The sequence below is a fragment of the Morone saxatilis genome, unplaced genomic scaffold (assembly GCF_004916995.1).
Source record: "Morone saxatilis isolate NCDOM2014 unplaced genomic scaffold, NCSU_SB_2.0 Contig9, whole genome shotgun sequence".
NCBI classification, from domain to species: Eukaryota; Metazoa; Chordata; class Actinopteri; family Moronidae; genus Morone; species Morone saxatilis.
In genome coordinates, this window is record NW_023340268.1 from 7,078,202 (window position 1) to 7,099,641 (window position 21,440).

The window sequence follows — 21,440 nt, forward strand, 5'->3', positions numbered from 1 at the left end:
GACTCACTATAAATACATGAAGAAGACCGGAAGTGTGGCTGTAGAAAATAAGAGCATATCATTTCTCAAATTTGAAGTTTTTAATGTTTTTGTGTACCTGCTTCATTTTTGGCTCGACCACAATTCGGTTCGAGGTTTTTTACACTCGCTGGTCAATTTTATAAACTGAGATGTGGCGTTAAATTCCTCAACATAGCTGAGATTTGAGATATCCTGGTTTTATTTTGAAATGGGTAACCGGAAGTGTGCGCATTCACAGCCGCCACCTTGACGCGTAGTTTGGTCGGCAGAGAAAGACAGAGGGAAAAAGGGAGCGAATGAATAACGGGAACTGGGTCGGTTTGGAAATTAAACCCAGCAGAGTTTCCCTCTGCGTGGCCGAGCGTGGGAGCTGCTACAGATAAATAAAAAGGTAAGCAGATATAAGTCTACATCTGTGTTTGTTATTTGTGTAACTTTGTTGATGATAGTTTCCCCGGTAGAGAGATGTGTAACATCATCAGAAGTATTTGGGAAAGGAGCAGTGAACTGCTGGGCGGCGCACTCCTGCAGCCAAACACTCAAGATGTTTTGTTCTGTGTGTGTCTTAGGTTCATATTCATCACTGCAGCTGGATAACTCGTGGCTTTTTACATTGTCAAACCCAGTGAAACCACACAATAATGCACGAAATGTAGAGTATTGCATCAGGAAAAGTGCTATTGTTCCACAAGGTGTCAGTGCTTACATTAGTGGGCAGCACAGACACTTAAATACTTGCTGTTAGCTTTGATTTGATAGATCAAACCTGCACTAAGTGTTCTGAATATACTATTTGTGCTGCCTTTTTCAAAATATAATGCATATCAAAGCTCAGCACTTGTTGCATATGTTATGAAGCAGATTTTAAGAAACATCCTGTGTGGATGGGAACCAAGTCCCCTTCTGCAGCCTCACAGTGGGCGACTGCTGTGAGTTACAGGGAAGATGATAAAAGGGCAATTGTCCCAAATCTAACCCACTGCCCCAACATGAAAAAGGCTTTGCAGCATATTGCACGGCTACTGAATAATGTTTCTTTTATAATCTTATCTTACCTTGGACAATGCTCCTTTTGTCTACTTTCAACTGTTCTATCTCTGTGTGTTGTTTCAGCTGTCCCTGAATGTTGTTTTTATTATCAGTGATGAATTATAGTTGTTTCCTCTTACAAACTAACAATCACCAGTTCATCTCCAGAACAATGTGGGAGATAGGACATGGGCCTGCAGTGTTTGAATACCACAGAATATGTTGAAAAATTGATCCTTTCCTTTTTTGTTTCTGCATTTGTTAATGTGTCCAATTCCCTCTGCCTTAGGCGGGGATCGTCTGCTTCGACTTCTTGGCAGCCACACACAGAGGAGTAGCCGGTGGAGTACTGGAATGAAATAATAGGCACAGGGATGAAGATGCTCTCCACTTTCCTCCTGGAACTCTTGATCCATCCCATTAGCTTTGTTTAGACTTCAGCTTGTGTTTTTACAAGTAAAAAAACACGTACACATCTTTTTTTTTATTACCTCTTGCTTCTCCTCTTCGTATTTTGGCGGAACACCAATACCTTGCTACCAGTTTTTACAAACTTAGTTGAAATCATGGCAAACATGTGCCTGTACGGCAGCTTCACCCACGCCGTGGTGCGGGGCATCCCAGAGACCTTTGGGAAAACGGTGGGAGATGGTCGCGAGAACGGGGAGATCTCGGTGGACCTGGCCAAAGCTCAGCGTCAGTTCGGTTGCCTAACAGGAGCCCTGAGGCAGAAGGTCGGCCTGCAGCTGATCGAGATCCCCCCTGACCCCGAGCTGCCAGAGAGCTGGAGGATAGAGGATGTGGCAGTCATCCAGGGAGACACAGCGCTCATCACCAGGCCCTTCAAACAGCAGAGACGCAGTGAGGTAACACAGTGGAGAAGAAAAATGGGCTTTAGTTAAGGCATTTCTGCACCCTAATCTATTGCACTTAATCTTGCTTTGTGAGATAAAGGGCAGTTAGTAGGAGCCTTAGTGCTTCACTCCTTTAAGATAGCATTTAGTTGCCTTTGTGTGTCACATGGTCAAACAGATCCTTGTTGTTACTTGTTGCTGCATTCAGTTATCTTTTTAGAAATTCCAACATTTGAGATTTGAGAGCCTGCGGAAAATAACCTCTTTAATGAGCAACTCAAACTGCCCATATTTTGACAGCCATGTTTTCTTGTCCTGTTTGTCTGTTAGGTTGGATTTCGCAAAGCAATATAATGCTTATTGGCAGCTATTATTACTTAAATCTTGAATGTCAGGTTCAGTTAACTTTAGTTTAAGAGACTGTAATTTCCAAACAACTCCCCAAAACTCCCGGAAAGAACTGTAATTTGGTACTAACTATAGGGAAAATAGCGATTTAGTGGTAAATGTCCAATTAATTAGTTGTGCTTTATTTTACAGGTCTGTAATCCTTATGTTTTTTTATTAAGTTCAGTGGGAAGAACTACTGTATGTAACTTGGTTGTAGTAGGAAGGACAAAATAGGAATTTGAAAGAACAACTCCACTAAAACTGAAGAAAACATTCAGTCATTATTAATTTATCACTGCAAATCTTTATATTATTAATGTGCCAACATTTCATAATGATTTTGGGAAATGACTAGAATATTCTTCAGAGGTTACAGGAGACCCATTTTTATGAGAAGTTACAGTGGTTTCTTGAATGCATTATCTACAGTAGCAAAGCTTTAAAAATAGCTTGCAGCTTATTTTTTTATTTGGTCTTTACATAAGAAATAAAGGCAACAACCTTGTTCACAGAAATACATTTTTTTATATGCTTTGGAACTTGTTAGGCACTAATGTAAAGTATTCACTGTTTTAAATATAGAGAGATGGATAGTACAGCGAAACTATGTTCATCCAGAGAAACAGGCATATGGTAACCACCTGTATGGTTGTCACACTCTCATACTGAATCAAGTTGAGCATGACTGTGCATGCTTTCTCTGTTTCCTTCTCTAAACGTCTCCAGGCGGAGGCAGTGAGGAGAGTGATGTCAGAGCTGAACCTGACTGTGGTGGAGATGGGGGCCGAGGAGGGGGACTCCGGAGGGGCCACGCTGGAGGGCAGTGACGTCCTCTTCACGGGGAGGGAGTTCTTTGTCGGCATCTCCTCTCACACCAACCGCAGAGGGGCGGAAGTGCTGGCAGACACGTTCAGGGTAAGCAGCATAAAGAGAAGATTTAGCTAGGACCTAATCTCCGTTTGAATCGACAGTGAACTGTGTTTTGCTTGGGCCCTTTTGTCATGAATACACTACACCTATGTTATATGTTTCGTTGATTTGTGTACTTGCATCATCCCAAATGTTTCCAAAAAATGATCAAACCCAGAGAAATTTGTAATTGTAATTTAGCTTTCATAAATTGACTTGTTTATCCAGTTTTAAGCCACATTTTGACAGTTTTTTAAGTTGTTTTTAACTAGATATGATTAGCAGCAAAACCAGAAACTGATAAAAGCTCACCAATAAACCATAAAATAACCAATAGAGTTGAATTTTTCAGCCAGTGCCACAAAGACAGTCTTAGTGCCAAGATGCTTGTCAGAAAATCCAACCAGCTGCCAAAGTGAGCAGGTGGCCATTTGCTGTATTGCATTTGGGGAATTATAGTCTGTAAACAGTGATGAATGAGGCCGCTCCATTGGCCTAATAATGGAGGCCACATAGCGGGCCCCCTCGGGCTTGACACGACACACCCATTAGTATTGATTCTTTTACTTCTCTTAAGTGCATTTTACGCACTTCTGCTTTTCTTAACACACACCCACACACACACTCTGCATATGCTTATGTTGAGTGTGTGTGTGTGTGTGTGTGTGTGTGTGTCTGGTATGAATTAGTGTGGGTGGGAGGGCTCATGTGGTCAGAACAAGGCAGAGGAAGATGAGTGTTTACTTGGACATCCTCTGTATCGTGTTTCAAAATTGTTACAGGATAATTTTGCAAGTTTTGCTGTCGTCATTCAATCCAATATGATAACACTTACGTAGATAAATGCTTGTTTTATATATTTTGCAGCTAAGAGAGAGATTCCATAAAATGCCACCTCAGTTTGATTCAGCTCTTTGTATTTTTAGCCAGTTGTTGGTCAGTTAGTCCACAACTTCGGTCCAGACTGAAATATCTCAACAACCAGGGATGCATTGCAATGAAATTTGATACACACTCTCATGGCTCCCAGAGGAATCCTACTGACTTGGATAATTATCTGACTTTTCCTCTTGGCTAGGACTAGGGGACAGAATGTCTGTGTGTGTCAGACAGGAGAGGACAGAGCAGCACAGCAGTAAATTGCATTCATTTGTTAATTCTAAATCGTTGTACTCTCAGCAAAGTTTTTTATTACATGACTGTTTTGGTACAAACATTTACCTGCCAGTGTGGTGGAGTGTTTCTTCACTGTGGTATTGCTACTTTTACTTAAAGATCCCTTCCAGACATGAATTAGTCAAATAGTATGCTTGAAATAATGTGTGTATGGTGTTTTTCTGCAAAAAAGTATAATTTCCACATAAAGAATGAATATGCAAATTTTGTTCATTTCTACATGTGACGTCACAAATCATGGTCGTAAGCCCTGCCCCTTAAAAATCCGATTTTCAGTGAGCACAGAGAAACTTTCCACTTTGAGCAGATAAATGTGAGAACATCCTTCTAATGTCAAACTCTGCACATACATCGTTCTGCACAGCGAAGCTCAAACTTCCAACTGTAGGAACAAGAAGAAAAACATATTTCTGAGTGGAGGGGGCCTTTAAGTGCTTCTACCACTGCTAACGATACCTGTAACACTGTTTCAGTTTTATACAGTTAAAGAAGCGTAAAAAAGTGTAGAACCTATGTCTTTCTTAAAACTACAGAATAAGTGTTAAGTCAGGAGTTACTGCAGCTGTATTAAGCCCTACTAAAGGTTTATTCAGACCAAGAGGTGGCAACTGCATGACTGCCTCTGATCCTTCACAAGAAACCCCAGAATCACTCAGCAGGCGAGCTATAAGTGGTAAAACGTTGACTTCAGTAGAACAGAGCCGCCGTTAATGTTATTAGTAACACTTCAGTGCTTTTCCTGCTATGACCGAATGTCCACTGTGAAAAAAAAAAAGGCCTCTGGGGGGCTTCTGCAACACTAGATGATGTCTCGTTTGAACACAGTGTGTTAATTAAACCTTTCAACCTCCATCTGCGCAGGACTTCGCTGTGTCCACCGTCCCCGTCTGTGGCGGAGCCCGACTGAAGAACATCTGCTCCATGGGAGGTCCGGACACAATCATCATCAGCAGCACTGACGGCGCCAAGAAGACACTCCGGGTGAGTGAGTGTGTTTACAGTAAATGTTTGTGCATGCACAAAGTAGTGTTAATAAATATAAAATACTATAATCTTTTAAAGGAATAGTTTTGAGGAATATTAGCTTTCTTAGGGAATTCATATGTTTTTATCAATACCAGTTATTTATCGATTCCCTTAGTAAGTAAGTAAGCCTATACAGATTTTCAACGTCAACCTAACAGTTTTATTATCTCCGAGTATGAACACACTGTAGAAACAAGAGTAGTGTGCAAGAAGCTCCACTGTTTAATTTGGAACCGGTTCCTGATATCCGTCCCTAATATTTATACAGTATTAATTTCCATTTGTTTTCTTAGTCAAAGAAAAACTCTGCTAAGCCTGTCTGTGTGGCGCTAATGTTATTATAGGATATTTACCTTTGGTAACTGTTAGAAAGCAGTGGCACTCGTGCATAAAATATCACATACTGCCATTCCTGGAATTTAAGCCCCCGTTGAAGAAAAGAGAGATGTTTCACGCCACGCTTTGGATCCTCTCTCCTTCTTGTTTCCAGCAGCGTAGTCAGTATCTGCCTTATTATCTATCATATACACATTTTCACTCTGTGTCCGTGTCAGTGTTTCCCTTCTCTCTCCTGACGTGAACTGCACAAATCATAAACATTTCCTAGCTGCTGAGGTCATATTAATAATGGGACTAATGTTGCCATTGAGTCTGTGTGTGTAATGCTGGGAGTGGTCTGCTGCAATATGTGTGTGTGTGGGGACCTGTCAGGGTGGTGCACCGTAATAATAAGTGTGCGTTTGTTTTCAGATGATGGAACAGCTGACTGATCACCACTATGAAGTGCTCACTGTTCCAGAGGAATCGGCAGCAAACTGCGTCTACATCAAAGGTCCGTCTAATCGAGACTTCCTGCTCCACCGACCTGCAGAGGAATGTCCCGACAGTGTCTCTGTGAGTACAGCTGAGGACTTTGTTTATCGCCGGCCTCAGTAAAAAAAGAACCTTATCTTTATTAAGTTTTGCATAATTTTATTTTATTTTGTCCGTGGCAATTTAATATTGGTTAAAGTTGGGGGATTCACAGGAGACAGAACCTGGCTTTTAGTCCCCAGTGTAGGTTCAGCTCCAAGAACTCCTTTTATTAGACCCCACCCAGCTGGGTGTAATGAAGGATTTGAAGTCTCAAATCCAGTCCAAGATAACCCTGATAACAACCAGGGTTGGTTTTTTAGACCTCCAAACCTGGAAGTCATGGTACTGTATTCAAAAATCCTGCAGGTCCTATTATTTAAAGCAGTTATTTCTGACCGTTTATCCAAAGCAGCAGAGACTGTGATTGAACCATATTATAAAAGACGATTAATGGACCTCAGATAGACCTTGTTTCCTTGGTGCAGGATTTTGGCACAACTGCTTCAAATGAGAGCAGAGATCTTAACAGAATAAGATGTGTCACAATGCAAACTGTTGTATTAATTATGCAGTGACAGTTGCCTGTTCGGATCCAAAAGCTGAAACGTCTCGCTCACTATTCTGTCACTCGTCCTCCATTGTTGACCTGTTGAAAATGCAAGTAGGTGGGAGGACAAAAGTGGAGATATCTTGAAAATGTGAAACCAGCCTTTTTTTTGTTTCAGAATAATACAAGTACAGAATAGTGAGCGAGAGTTGGAGGTAACTTCTGACCAGGGATGAGCAATGTCTCTAATATTACCAATATCATTAGCATACCAACCAAAGTAGGAAGGAAATAATAAGAGAATTATTCTAAGCCATATCATCCAATTAAAAGTGATTATTTACAGGTACAGGGTGCAACATTCAGGAGGATCTATTGGCAAAGTATTAGTTTTCATTAGACTCATAAGCCAACTCACATTCATTAAATTAGCTCTTATGAAATACATTAGGAAAGGCGCAACAACTAATATTGTTACTTTATTACCGTTTATTGGCAATCATTGATTTTAACAACAGCACCTGAAATGATTTTACTTTGGGTCAAGAAATAATAATATTAAATTAGCCTTAAACCCTACTTTTGACAACCCAGAATTCTCTGGTGAATTAATCGTGTAGTTGCGCTTCGTGATTGCTTTCAATGGAGCAGTAATAATTAAACATATTAATTTGTAATGATTTCTGCTGTAGAAAATGCAGCAGTTAATATGCCTACATTATCTCTACTGTCTAGTGGTGTATAACATTCAAACAACTGGCTGTCATATTATTTACAGGCCAGATTCGTAGCTGTGAATCTCACTGATTTGACAAACTCTTTTTTTAGCTTCTTGCATTATTACTGTGAAGCAGTTTTCCCCCTCTTGTTCCTCCTTTCATTAGCCAGTAACTTTTTCCTTTGAGTGTATCCAGTTTAGTCTGTGCCCGTGGTGATGAGTGTGTGTCTGGATGAGTAAGTTGTTTTCCTCTTTCCTCTCTGCAGGCCTTCCAGAAGCTACAGGACTACACCCTTCTGCCGACAGCCTGCAGCGAGGCCTCCAAACTGGGAGCGTCTCTGTCCTCGTTCTGCCTCCTCATCAACAGAAAGCACACATATTTCTGAAAACACACTCCTAACCATCAGTACGTTACACAGCATTTACCTGCACATGTTTTATGGTGGAGTGAAGGGAGAGGCGAGGCCACGTCGCAGATTAAGATTCTTGTCTATTTATTTGTAACACCGACACACATCATCTGTATGAGAATATGATCCAACTGTAACATCTGCTATCTGACTTTGTGTAGCAAACGAGCTGATTCTTGGCACCGCTGCCCCCCCCCCCTGCTGAACCAACAGTGCAGCACGCTGGTTCCCACACAAAACTCTAACCACTAAATTCAGCTGTAGCTTCACACTGTTTTAACTTGTGACCACCACTGAGCTGACAACACATTAACACAAATGTAATTAAAAGAAGAACACCAGGGTAAACAGGCGATGTTGGTACTCAGGGGTTTCTGCAGGATTCACCTAGTTTAAGACACCAGAGAATGCAATTTAATACCTGTTTCATGAGCATACCAACTAAAGTGTGATGGAAAACCAGCAGGGATGTTATGACCTTCAATTATTTGTCACAATTATTCAGTACTTCCCAGCAGTTTGTAATAATACAATTTGTAGGACCTGGATAAGCAGCATAAAATTAGTTGATGAACCAATTAAGTGGTCCAGTGTGTAACATTCAGGAGGATCTATTGGCAGAAATTGAATATAATGACCATAGGAATGTCTTTCATTAGTAACACCTGAAAATAACAATTGTCGTGTTTTTGATACCTTGGAATGAGTCGCTTTTGTCTAGACGCCACAGGTTGCCTTCCATGTTTCTACAGTAGCCCAGAATGGACACAAACACAGGATCTGAATGGACTTATACAGCCAGTTAGTTGCAATCTGCAACTTCACCACTAGATGCTACTAAATTCTACACACTGGACCTATAAGTCTAAAATGTAAACCATCACTGCTAACAGCACAAGCAGAGCTTTTTAAGATATCCTGTGGTACCCAAATGTATGTCTGCCGTTTTGTGACAGTGTATAGTCTCTATTCCATTACTCTTCTTGTACTAGTTTTACTGACAGCCTCAATTACAGAACATGCTAAGAATAATGCAGAGTTTATAAGTGTTTTAGCTTTGTGTATGAATTTGTAGCAGGTGTAGTCAAGCCAATAAAACTGACAACTCAATCAGTTATCTTGTGTAATTTGTTTACTGTTCAAGAAATTGTGTGTATTTAAAGTAACACTCATGACACCAAGGGAAATTTCTTCAAATTTATTTGTTTTGTTAGAAAGCAAAGATGTTTAACGGTTGGACTTGGCAACTCTCTCCAACTCGTCCTTCTTCTTGATGGCATAAGAGTTAGATGAACCCTGAAATGAGGAAAAATGTTTAATATACATTTTACAGCAAAATATCAATGCAGGACCAGTTAATGACCACTCACAAGGTCACTACTTGAAAGAACACTAATCTAACAGTGCTTCTTATTCTACATTACACTATGAATCAGAACGGTCATGCTGTAAGTGGATAAACTCTTACCTTAGCTGCATTGATCAGCTCATCAGCCAGGCACTCGGCGATGGTCTTGATGTTCCTGAAAGCAGCTTCTCTTGCGCCTGTGCACAGCAGCCAGATAGCCTACGAGACGAGAGAGAGCAGGACATTAGTGGGTGAGAGGCTGACAAATTCACTTTGGTGGAACAAACACTGACCGGCAGTGTAATGTATCTGAGTTGGTGATTGACTGGGCCACATCAGACTACAGCCAATGAATAAGCAAAGATATTTCCTCTGCGAGCACTCTAGCACACCAGGGCAATGGGAGTGTCAAGGCGTGACTCTAGCCTCGCTTAATGCATCAATTTCATATTAAAAATACATAGAAATGAAAAGGCTAGGCTAAGACTGATTATTTAATTCTGAACAAACCTAATTTCCCAACACAGACTATTTGTAGCTGTTAACCAAATACATAATATAACTCATATCAGCCCTGTCAGGTAGTTCACTGTATTAAAATTAGTTCTTCCTCCCACTTGCACTTACAATAGGCACAATTTACAGCTAATTGCCCAGATACATACAAGCACAATACTTTGTCTGGTCTTTGGGTGAGAGGATTTTGCTGTAATGCTACACAGTAAATGAATGTTAATGAGCGTGTTACCTGGTTGACTCTGCGGAGGGGCGACACGTCCACAGCCTGCCTCCTGACGGTACCGGCACGACCGATACGGGTGGAGTCCTCACGGGGTCCACTGTTGATGATGGCGTTCACCAAGACTTGGAGGGGATTCTGGGAACGAAATGTAAAAATGGTAGTAAGAAATCTCAAAATCAATGCACAACATGTGGTAACATCAAGAAAAAGACATTGAACACCAACTGAAACCTGACAGTGCTGATAATCTGCTCAATGTTGTGTTTTACAAACAGGGTCTCACTTTGCACTTTGAAAAGAGCATTTTATTGTTTGTTTTTTTAAATTAACTGGGAATTTTACTTCTATTGTGTGCAAAAATTCAAGTGAAATATCATTGACAGTACAATAAATGTGGTCTGTTTTTGAGTTAGTTACTTTGATGGCGTTTGTGGCATAATTAACAGCTCATTTGTATTTCTCTTCAAGTTTAACTAATGGAAGCATAATGAGTTGTCTCCACCTTTTTACTGTTTAAATCAGGAGAAGAAATCACTATTGGGTCTGTGGAGACTGGGTGATCAACTAATGCTGATCTGCTCCTTTTTCAAAATTCAGGGCTTTCCCCCCCAGTTTAAAAAAAACCCCAAACCGTGGCAAATGTTGTCCAAGTTAGTGGTACATACCTCTCCAGTCAGCAGGTGGATGATCTCGAAGGCATGCTTGACGATGCGCACGGTCATCAGCTTCTTGCCGTTGTTGCGGCCGTGCATCATCATGGAGTTGGTCAGACGCTCCACAATGGGGCACTGGGCCTTACGGAAACGCTTGGCGGCATAACGTCCTCCAGAGTGTGGCAGGTACTTGGCGTACTTCTCTTTCACAGCAATGTAATCCTGCAGTGCACAGGTGGTGGTTTAAGCATCGTGATTTATGCCGATTTTAACCCTGCATGGTTGTTGCACAGTACGTATGAAATGGTAGTGTGTCTGAGTTGGTGATTGACTGGGTCACAACAGACTACAGCCAATGAATAAGCAAAGACGCTTTCCTCTGCGAGCACTCTAGCACACCAGGGCAACAGGTCAGTGTCGAGGCGTGACTCTAGCCTCGCTTTACATTGATAAAAAGTACTTCATTAAAACACAGTGGATAAAAGCAGCGTGTCTCTTGCTGCTTACCTGCAGGGAGATGTCATTGATCTGGACATCATCGGTGCTCCACTTGCCAAAGAGCTTGATTTCTGGGGTCTCAGCCACAGCTGGGGCAGTCTCCCACTCAGTCACTGAGGATGGGGGGAAAAAAAGGGAAGTGGTCAATTAAAGCAAAGAAAATTCAAAGTTAAGAAAAAGGCAAATCTCACTTCATTAAGCTTGGCCCATACCCCCGTTTTCCCCCTTAAAAATGTATATTTTAAAGACAGGGCTGGAGCAAAAGGAAACTCCTTAAAGTTACATCTGGTTGTCTAATGATAACATAAGCAAACTATTTAGTTGTCGGGTTGATATTGATCACAGGATGAAGCAGCCTTATCATTAATGTAACCATATCGTTTATTTTACAATAACATCGAGCAATATGATAAATCACATTAATCCCATGTAACAATTACACTGATTGGGATCGATATCGCAGCTCTAACCTCTCTCCGGCGTTAACATACAAGCGATACAAAGACATACACATTTGTTCCTTGCACAAATCACTTTTAATATAACTATTATACTAATACACACAATTTAATAACATGACAGCCACATTTCCATAGCAGGGCCTCGGTTGAAGCCTATTTCTCCAGACTTTAGCAATGTCGACTGACAAGCTAACGAAGGCTTTAAAATGACGACATTACACGTTGATTAACAGTGGTAGTACTTTCCATCGTGGACAAACACGGCCACAGTTCGTATACGATCTCATCATTCTGTGAAATGCAGTATTGAGTGAGATTTATCGAGGTGGCGGATCAACATGCCGCATCCACATGTGCTAGCAGTTAGCCACATGCTATCGCTCAGCGCCGTTGTGCTCGTAGAGTAACACTAATGTGGAAATAAAACCACTTTACGACCAAACTGAGAGGTTTTTTCTCTTCTTTCTCGGACAGCGGGAGTCAGTGCCGCGTCTAACTACCCGAGAAATATATTTTTAAAGACATATGAAGGGAGGAAAGTGTGATTTTTCCACTCACTTGTGTCTGCCGTCCTGTACCACACTGCTCTGAGACGGAAAAGGGCCTTTTCGGGGCGCCGCGCGCAGATATCCGGTGAGCTGGTCGGTTACTTCCGGTGCGCAAAGCATGTATGGAATTGTATCTTATGTTTCATTTATAAAGTAGTCAACAGTTTCTGGGTCTTTCTATATGTCTGGTGTTGGAGGTCGTTGGAAATAATATATTGATGAAGAAAGGAAGCATTTATTGATTTACATCAATATTAATACTAATATATAATACTATATAATATATATTACGTTTCACTTGCAAACAAGATAACATCTACCAACTTTTCAGTTGGAAATAAACTTGTCAAAAACAAAATAGTTACAGCAAATATAACACATATGCACATTTTACACAGTAAACTTCCCTCAACTAATTAAAATTCACCCAAAAAACAACCCAAATATAGCAAAACATATTATATATAAGTTGAAAGCCTAAATTAGGTCTCATAAGCCTACAGTATTTTAAAAGAAAAAAACATGGCCCTAAGAGGATTAAGTAGTCAGTATACTAATAAAATCTGAATTTAACTATAAAGAAATATAAGGAACTCTTTCTTAATTTTTGTATTGATATTTCTTTGAAACACTTCCCTCTGGCAGGAGGCTGCGGTCCATCAGGACCCAAACCTCTCGCCACAAAAGCAGTTTCTTTTTCTGCCCGTCTGCAGCTGGCCTCATTATGACTCTTATACCCATGTATATACAGTATGCATTACATTAATGCACTCCCGTCTTCTGCAGTTTTCTTTTCTTATCTTTAATTATTTATATTTTGAAAGTACTTTATTTTTTTGTGTGATTTGTATATTGTATATTTTATGCACCAATGCATTAGGACACATTCCTCGTAGGTGTAAAAACCTACTTGGCAATAAACATAATTCTGATTCTGATCTTTTTACTTATATTTATATTTGTGATAAGTGGAATTTATGAATTTAAGAACGAATTATCCCACAAATGAGTGGGAATTTATGGTTAGGATGTATGATTATTCACTTTAATGTTCCAGTTTCTTTTCTTTTCTTTAAGAGTCATGTATTTCCTGAACCAAATGAACAGAGATGAATAAAGACAATAAAAGATGTTCAAACCTTCTTTTATTGACAACATTTGACAGTTTCATTGGCAGACCAAATACTGTAGAAATTGTAGGACAGTGTCAAAATAGTAGGTTCTGTTTGGGTTTAAAAAAAACTGTCCATATCCACAATTACTGTTTGTAAAGCAAGAAAACGCAGAGGACATCCCTTAAATACCTACCTTATGCAGTTAGGTCAACTAATTTGTACAAGTAAACATGAAACAAAGGATGCAACAATATTAAAAGTAATACTAAAAAATCTAACAACTTTAAAACAGTTAAAATCATCCAATCCTCATCATTTCCCTTCTTTTCATCTGGTTAAATATTGTGCAATGCGTACTATGATCAAATTAACATTCTTGGTTTATCACACAATAGATATTTCCATTCTTCTTTTAGGAAACATATATAAGCACAACAGGCAACCATAAACATCCAATAGAATCCAAACATTTAAGAGAAATCAATCCCTTTTTCTGACAGAAAACAGACAAAACATGAAGGTTGCTAAACGCCTGAGATATCTAAATGAGATGGGAGGTACAAACTGCCATATACAAAAGTCTGGTAGACAAGTAAACACTAATATAGTACTGCCACTCTCTGGCCATTATCTCTCTCTCCACCCCTCTCCATCCATTTTAGCACCTTCACTAAAGGCAGTGTATCATAGCACTTCGGTATTGGACATGAAACACAGAGGCATATGGGGAAGAGTTAAGGCTTAATCTACTAAAGCTGCAAAGCACTGCATGATAATGATAATAAACATGATATTCACACTAAAAACATGACCACCCCCCAACCCCCTACCCCAGGGTTAAAAATGCAAGGGTAGAAAGATATATATAAATTACTGCATCATACAGTAAGATGAGCAGGGCAGTGATTCTGTACATGTAGACAAGATGACAGAACGTTGCTCAGGCACTCTCGTGTTGTGTGGTGTTTTGAGGTATGTATGACCAACCACACACAGACACACACACACACAGATAGATATTGTATGTATGTGGACTCAGTATTTTAAAGTAATAAACTTTTTTTTTTTATATATTAAAAGGGGCACTTCACCAATTTTTAGTCAGCTTGACACAAAAAACAACAAAAAAGCCAACGTCAGACAGGTAGGGTTAAATAAAAAGGTACAACTGAGTTGCATTCATTTGGGAATAAAAGCCAGGATATTTCAGCCTCTCTGCCTTTGCTACATTTGATTTTTGACCCTTTTTTCTTAAATCTGTCTCTTACAAGTCCCTTTAATTTATAGAAAAACAATACTAAATTGCTGAAGTGCTCCTTAAATGTTAAACTTAACAAGCCTATGGAAGCCTTTATATTTGTTGCTTCTGACAGTTTGTGCCTTGTACTTATTTTCTGAGAAAATCCTATCAGCAAACACACACAGTGACGTGCCTGATTTGTCCGACAGCAGCACGGTTAAAAAAATTAATATTTAAGTAAAGTTTAATTGCGTAGAGTAAGACAAGAAAGATTGATAACACTCTCACATCCGTACGATAAACATGAGCTGTTAGCTTAGCTTAGCTTAGTCTAAAGATGGGAAAAAGGGGAAACAGGTAACCTTATTAGGGTTATTTCTTGGCACTAGCTTCCTGGAGTCTTCGCTGGTTGCCTGGCAACCTCACAGTGATGACAAGACTCCAGGAAGTGTGTCCGGCTAAGAAATAGTCCAGCACATAACCCACCATAACCTTTTCACACTTCATATTTTGTGCAATTTAAACAAACAACATAAAGCTTGTTAATTAGTGAGCTTTACAGCTGTTAGGTGGGTTTGGTTTCCTTTGGACAGAGCCAGGCTAGCTGTTTCCCTCAGTCTTTATGCTAAGCTAAGCTAACCAGCTACTGGATGTAGATTCACATGCACTGCACATACATGAGAGTGGTATCAATCATCTTATCCAACTCCCCGAAAAACCTTAACCTTATAGTTACTAAGATGAGCATAAGAGACCACATACAGGAAGTACAAGGAAGAACAAACGCTGGCAACACTGATGTTAAATTCATTTCTAACTGTAATCCAAAAAATTTGATTACATCCTTAAGAGTACACCCACAAATGTTTGTGAGGATACTTTACAGTGGTTGTAGAGGCAGATTTTAATACATGGTGGAAGGTAAGAGCTTATAAAACTGCAAGGTAAGTGTGTGTGTGTATGTGTATGTGTGTGTGCTGTAAAAGAGTTTTGTTTTACACCAGCCACTTCTCCATGCACACGTGGAACACCGTCTCATTCGAGTGCCAAAAGACGTGTTCGACGCCGGGAACAGAACAGATGATCAGATCTCCACGAGCTGCCAGCGTCTTCAGACCGAAAACATCTCTTAAATACAACTGAAACAGGGAAAGAAAGATTCTTCTAAATAAAGGTGCAGGAAAGGCTTAGATCATTACGTGATCTAGATGAGGATGAAGAACGAGTCCATTCATCTTTTAATTGCTTTTTATATGATGATATAAGGGCTAGAATAAAATGTCCCTCATTTCCCATGACTTATACTTGTTTGACACTTGAGTCATGATTTAGGAAGTTAACCTTTTTTGTGGCAGATTTTATTTGTGAAAGTGGGACAGTAGATCTTTGTGTGCAATGTAAACGTTATATGAAAAAAAGTGTTGTGTATGTGTGTCTGTTGTGTGATTTTACTCACATCTTGGTGCTGCATCTCAACAACAGTCTCATTGTCGTCATAAAATCCAAACTGACTATAAAATCATGAGAGAGACGGAAGGTTATACAGTGTGAGTGTCACATGAGTCATCTGATAATCCACAGTCAAAAAACGTAAGTCGCATCAAGCACAGCCGAGTAATGTGTGAAATCAGCATAGAAAATGTTCCACTGTGGGACCCTTGTAAAGAAAAAGCTGCATTCAAGCTGTACAAATAAATAGAAAAGGAGAAAACTGTTGCAAACCCGTAGTTCAATCAGTGTATATGAATCAAAGTAAACTGCAAATAATAATACCTCAGCTGTAGCAGAGAACAGACTTCATCAGGGATACAGAAGTGTATGAACAATATTCAATGAAGTAATCAACTTTGGTCTTTTAGAGGCATTTTAGCACCACTCAGATTTGTGCAACTGTGTGCCTCAAGTGTATATATGGTAGAAAACATTACAAATATGCCATAATTACCATAAAAACATTTTGTCTGTAAGAAAGATCATTAAATGAAATCATATGTCAGATCAGAAGACAGAAGATGAATTCACCTCGACTGCCAGGGAGTGATGACCCCATCGTCTGGACCTCCGATCAACACCAGCTTTTTGATTTTCAGGAAGTTCTTCTTCCACTCTGAGATTGAGACATAAAACACAGTAAATAGACACTCAGTGACCATTTTATTGGGTACATCAGTACAGTCTATTGCAATCCAGTACAACAGCTCTGCTATAAGTTCTACAAAGTTCATAATGTTCTGTTTTTGTTGATATCTTTAGAAATGTGTAAATGCAATCATATGTTTATTTATGTGGCCACAGTTAATGCTGATGTTGTACTAGCTGGTTGTACTATCTCATCCATGTTAATTTTGGTATATAACACAAAAAAGCGATATTTATTCTTCATGTTCTCATTTCTAGAATTGATTGACAATGTAGCCTATATGTTAAAGTATTTAACATGTTAAGGAACATTTAATTTAAACATTTGTTTTATTTGTTTAGATATACACATAAAGATATTTCAGAGAAAAAAAGGAAATGTGGAAACCCCCCGGCTTTTTTGTTTTGTGTTTTCCTATTATTCAGCACTCTGATGTCCTTAGGACCAGCTGTATACACAAAATATTTGGAGCTGAAGCAGCTGCAGAACATTGTTATGCTGACAAGCTAAAGAGGTCAAAACTGGTCACTGCTGCATCATAAAGAAAGAGATACACCCTTTGATAGTTACATACATTAAATATGGATGAGTTTTACCCACAAGGAATGTGCTGACCTGTTGAATTAGGATTGGCTCTCTCGCTGTTGAGCAGAGCCAAATAATCACTGCTGTTCACGTATAAGTCTCTGTGGTGAGGGTCTGGAGACAGAGGAGGAGGAGAGAGGACAACAACACGGTACGTCAAACTTCTTGCTTCATAAACTCACACCGTCTGTGTGTCAACTGCATGAGAAAGTTATTCCTGGACTCTCACCATTCCAGTAGTTGCAGATAGATATCCTCTGACCTATTGCAGTGTAGCAGAGGTGGTAGAGGTTGGACTTCACAAACTGTGGGAAGAGGTACTTCAGGTAGTCTGTGTCTGAAGGAAAACAAGGGACAAAGAGCAGGATGAAGAGAAGGCTGAGAGCTGGAGAGAAGCAACTCGTCATTAACATGTTAAAGCCGCAATAACTGATCTTTTTGGCCACTTGGGGGCAGCAGAAACAACTTATGAACACAACATATACATATAAACACCTTTTAAAAGTTGATATGGTGTTAGCAAACATTAAACATCCAGCAGTTACAGAGAAACATTATCATTTAGGTTGCTTACATTTTTTCCCCCGGCACAAATAGAAATAAAGTCCCAAAGCTTCACTAGTTTTTTAGGGGATCCTTTGAGAGCAATGAATCAAAACAGGAAGGTTGCAGGCAGACAGCTAAACAATGAGCACTATAAAGCTCCGTAAAGTCAGGTGATAATTCTCTGTAGCCTCATCTCCACAAGCGATCCATTTTATGTTGTCATTTGACACACTGTTATTCTAAAAACATCGATTTCAGGTACTTGTCTTACATATACTCCTTTTGGCACTGGCCCTCTGATATTGAATTTCTGGGGAAACGTTTCACAGGAACATAACTCTATAATCATCTCCACGTGGCGTCTCACTGCTTTCAATCGTTTGGTTACTCCCTAATCTGTGTAATGTATTCAAGGTCTGAGATTTTTGTATAATGTCTTCCTGTGTAATCTAGTTTTTCTCTCTTTTTCTAATATTTATTTTTTTCCATCCCTTAGGGTCTGTGATTTGCTCATTTATACCCTTGCTGTCATGGGTGTTTTCTTATTCATTCTATTCATCCTCAATGAGATATTGCGGTAAAAAAGTTTTAAAAAGGTTAACCCACCTCCATATTGCCCGGCCTGAGGCGAAGACAGAGAGATAAAAGATTGAACGTTGTGGTCAGACAGAGTGGAGAGGATTCCTCTGCAAACCAGCCCACCTGTGATAATGTAAAAAAAAAGAAGAGATTTTTCATCAGTCTTTTTACCTGCTTTGGAGTTTCTCTGCTGTCAGAGGTGTATCAGTGGACCAACACAAGTAGGTTATCACTTGCTGTGTATGTGGTACTGCTGGAAGTTGGAAAATCTTGGATTTTATGAGGAAAGTACAACTTCATGATGCTTTGAAAATTTGAAGAGAACTAATTTTCTAACCCCCAAAAATGTATGCAATTGTTATATTCAGGGCTGCAACTAACAATCAAATTTAAATTAAACTGCTTATTTTCTGGATCAAACTAAATTGTTTGAGACAATAGAACACCATGAAGAGGTGATGCACATTATAATCTCTGTAAATCAAAAGGTGACATCTTCAAAAGTCTTTGTTAGTCAAAAACCTACAGATATTTAATTAACTGAAAAGTTTGGCATCTTGGCTTGAATAAATTGTGTAAATGATTAATAAAAATAGTTGGCAATACATTTTTCTTCATTCAATTAATTGATCAATTGACTATTTGTTTCAACTATGAATGAATTATCTATTTTCATGCTCTGCTTGGTGTATTCTCCTCTGATTTTATCTTGATATTTACTGTTTTTTGGTCTCTATGGTCTCATTTAGTTTAATTATACTGTTGTTATCTTTGTTAAATATTTTGTGTAATTGTGTATATAGTACTTTATGTCATTGAGGACCCTCCTGAAAACAAGATAGCACATCTCAATGGGTTATTCCTAATAAAGAACTTCCAATTAAAACAATTATTTTTTACATTGATGTTCCCGAAAAAATACATTTCAGTTTCAGTGTAGTTCTGTGGTAACATGTTGGAAAAATGATGAGTAATTTACATGTATGTTGGGAAACAAAAACCTCCATCTGCATATATATTTCTTCCCCTGGTTTTTACTAACTGGAACATTTAACAGTATGAATTACAAGCTGCTGGCTGGGAATTTCCAACTCCTGCCTGAAGCAGAAATCCCAAGAGTCCTAAAAAATTCATCCAGAGAAGAAAACAACAGTCTTGTAAAGCCCCATCTTTTAAATATATGTGTGCAATATTTACAATTTACAGAATAAAGTGTTACTCTGAGGTCAATGTTTGCAAGAATGACATCTTAACTAAAGACACATACCAAGACTGCTTCATAATCTTGAGCAAATACCACATTTATGTCTTATGTCACACACCTTGTGAGTAGCAGATAAAGTGGACCCCGTCTGCGGCATTTTGCATTATTGGGTAAATAGCTGCCTTGAATCCCTCCACCTGCTTCCACATGGGCTGCAGGCTGGCACTCCTGTCGAACAAGTCGATGACCGTCACATTTGTTCCAGGATGAGACTGCGGGAGAGAGAAGAAGATGGATTTTATGATGATGATTTTACATCATGAACAGGTTGTGCTGGTCCTGAGTGCCATTAATACCTCATATTGTTGCATGAAACATGAAACAGCTACAGGAAACAACACGCTAACCTCTTAAAAGCAATGCTGGACGGTAAAGCTCCTCTTATATCAAAGGCCCATCGGGATGTTTAGCTACTGATTGATCAGGATGTGCCTGAAGTATTGATGATTCATTAGGTTGTTTGGTAAGAAGGCAGGAGTACAGACTAACTGAAGCAGAGAGAGTGCGGTCTGAATTTCCGCTTTCGATTTTCTTTTTCCTCCAGAAATATGGTTTTAGGCTTTTTAGATGTGAAAAAAAAGAGGAACTTAATCTTTGGTTTAACCTCATCAATCCTGCCAGAGTCACCACAAATAACTTCCTTTGTGCATTACATCCACTTCAAGCCCACCAGGTCACTCAAAGTGTGTGTAGGTTTCAAAGAGTGTGTGGATGCAAGAATAAAAGCAGGTAAGGGCACATTTCACTGTACAGCTTGAACTCTTGTGCTGACAACAGTGTACAAACTTTACATCACAGCACTAACCATTCAATTTTCTGCAGTATTGCTGCAGGAATAATGCAGAAAACTAATTCAATGTACATTACAAGACTCCATTACTCCACTACCATTATGATAAAAGCTAAATGATGTGACACAGTACATATTGCATGATGTGGCTCCACGTTTAGCTGATAACATCTGGTCACACAAGCTGTAAGGCCTGCAGTACATAATGTATAGGGTGAACCTCTGTGACATCAAATACATTTATTTTGCTCTCCATGAAATATCTACCACCACAATGAGCCAGCCCCAGTTTGTTCCGACCACTCACCTCGTTAATGAACCGCTGTAAGTTTTTAAAATCCCCTGAGCTGTCGAACAAACCGTGCACTATGATCACCGGCTTGTACCCGACCACCGCAGCCCAGAGACACGCACCGAGCAGCGGGTACAGCAGCCCGGCCGCCCCGCTGCTGCTCCTCCTCCTCCTCGACATAGAAAAATGGGAGCCCTTCATTATTACTCAAAAAAAAAAAAAATTTAAAAATAAAAAAAACACTAAAGAAAAGCCTGCAAAATAAAATAAAAACATAAAATCCTGATGTTTGGCTAATGTTGTGCTATCATCTCCATTTCTTTTCTTTTTTTCCCAAGCGGAGGTGAAGAAGAGCCGAAGTCCGCTCGTCAGTGTCCTTTAAATAATCCTGTTTTCACGCACACTGTGTGTTTATTGTTTATTGACACTTCAACGTAAACTCCGAGCAGCTGCTGGGCTTTGCTTTGGTTTCTTTTGTTTGTTCCGGTTTTAAATTAAGTGATACGGACGTTGCTGGCGTCATTTCCGGTCACCGCTCGACCAATCAGCAGCAGGGACATATAACGCACCCCCCCTTCACTGTGTGGTTATAACAGTCATTATATATATATATATGTTATATATATTGTGTAATAATACCGTAATAACGTTAAATTAGTCCTTTTTTTGTTTTTTTTTAATCCAGTGACTTTTCAATCAAGTTT

At 39.4% G+C, this 21,440-nt stretch overlaps 3 protein-coding genes and 2 non-coding genes across 5 annotated transcripts; 1 reads left to right on the plus strand and 4 right to left on the minus strand.

Moving 5' to 3' along the window:
* Window positions 1-271: 271 nt before the first annotated feature.
* Window positions 272-9,045, plus strand: ddah2 (dimethylarginine dimethylaminohydrolase 2). Its single transcript, XM_035681682.1, has 6 exons — window positions 272-412; window positions 1,340-1,916; window positions 3,021-3,209; window positions 5,241-5,360; window positions 6,156-6,299; window positions 7,792-9,045. The coding sequence occupies exons 2-6, from the start codon at window positions 1,617-1,619 to the stop codon at window positions 7,909-7,911; spliced, it is 873 nt and encodes a 290-aa protein (XP_035537575.1). The 5' UTR covers window positions 272-412; window positions 1,340-1,616; the 3' UTR covers window positions 7,912-9,045.
* Window positions 9,046-9,118: 73 nt separating this feature from the next.
* On the minus strand, window positions 9,119-12,283 carry rps5 (ribosomal protein S5). Its single transcript, XM_035681683.1, has 6 exons — window positions 12,196-12,283; window positions 11,186-11,289; window positions 10,691-10,900; window positions 10,032-10,160; window positions 9,404-9,502; window positions 9,119-9,231 (listed from the first exon to the last, which is right to left on the minus strand). Coding segments are annotated over exons 1-6 (612 nt in total). The 5' UTR covers window positions 12,197-12,283; the 3' UTR covers window positions 9,119-9,162.
* Window positions 9,585-9,715, minus strand: LOC118343306. The gene has a single exon (XR_004797555.1). It is a non-coding gene; the product is annotated as a small nucleolar RNA SNORA3/SNORA45 family (small nucleolar RNA).
* LOC118343290 lies at window positions 10,986-11,119 on the minus strand. The gene has a single exon (XR_004797539.1). It is a non-coding gene; the product is annotated as a small nucleolar RNA SNORA3/SNORA45 family (small nucleolar RNA).
* Window positions 12,284-13,313: 1,030 nt separating the features above from the next.
* On the minus strand, window positions 13,314-21,217 carry ppt2b (palmitoyl-protein thioesterase 2b). The gene is made up of 8 exons (XM_035681666.1): window positions 20,752-21,217; window positions 19,713-19,866; window positions 18,418-18,513; window positions 17,495-17,602; window positions 17,296-17,379; window positions 16,563-16,647; window positions 15,997-16,051; window positions 13,314-15,679 (listed from the first exon to the last, which is right to left on the minus strand). The coding sequence occupies exons 1-8, from the start codon at window positions 20,935-20,937 to the stop codon at window positions 15,536-15,538; spliced, it is 912 nt and encodes a 303-aa protein (XP_035537559.1). The 5' UTR covers window positions 20,938-21,217; the 3' UTR covers window positions 13,314-15,535.
* Between the last annotated feature and the right edge of the window lie 223 nt (window positions 21,218-21,440).

Coding starts and splice junctions, on each gene's coding strand:
- ppt2b (XM_035681666.1), bottom strand. CDS start 20,937: ATGAAGGGCTCCCATTTTTCTATGTCGAGGAGGAGGAGGAGCAGCAGC. Junction 19,867..20,751: donor TACAGCGGTTCATTAACGAG/GTGAGTGGTCGG, acceptor TCTCTCCCGCAG/TCTCATCCTGGAACAAATGT. Junction 16,648..17,295: donor AGCCAATCCTAATTCAACAG/GTCAGCACATTC, acceptor TCTCAATCTCAG/AGTGGAAGAAGAACTTCCTG.
- ddah2 (XM_035681682.1), top strand. CDS start 1,617: ATGGCAAACATGTGCCTGTACGGCAGCTTCACCCACGCCGTGGTGCGG. Junction 5,361..6,155: donor GCGCCAAGAAGACACTCCGG/GTGAGTGAGTGT, acceptor GTTTGTTTTCAG/ATGATGGAACAGCTGACTGA. Junction 6,300..7,791: donor AATGTCCCGACAGTGTCTCT/GTGAGTACAGCT, acceptor TCCTCTCTGCAG/GCCTTCCAGAAGCTACAGGA.
- rps5 (XM_035681683.1), bottom strand. Junction 10,161..10,690: donor TCCACCTGCTGACTGGAGAG/GTATGTACCACT, acceptor TTTCGTTCCCAG/AATCCCCTCCAAGTCTTGGT. Junction 9,503..10,031: donor CCCTCCGCAGAGTCAACCAG/GTAACACGCTCA, acceptor CTCGTCTCGTAG/GCTATCTGGCTGCTGTGCAC.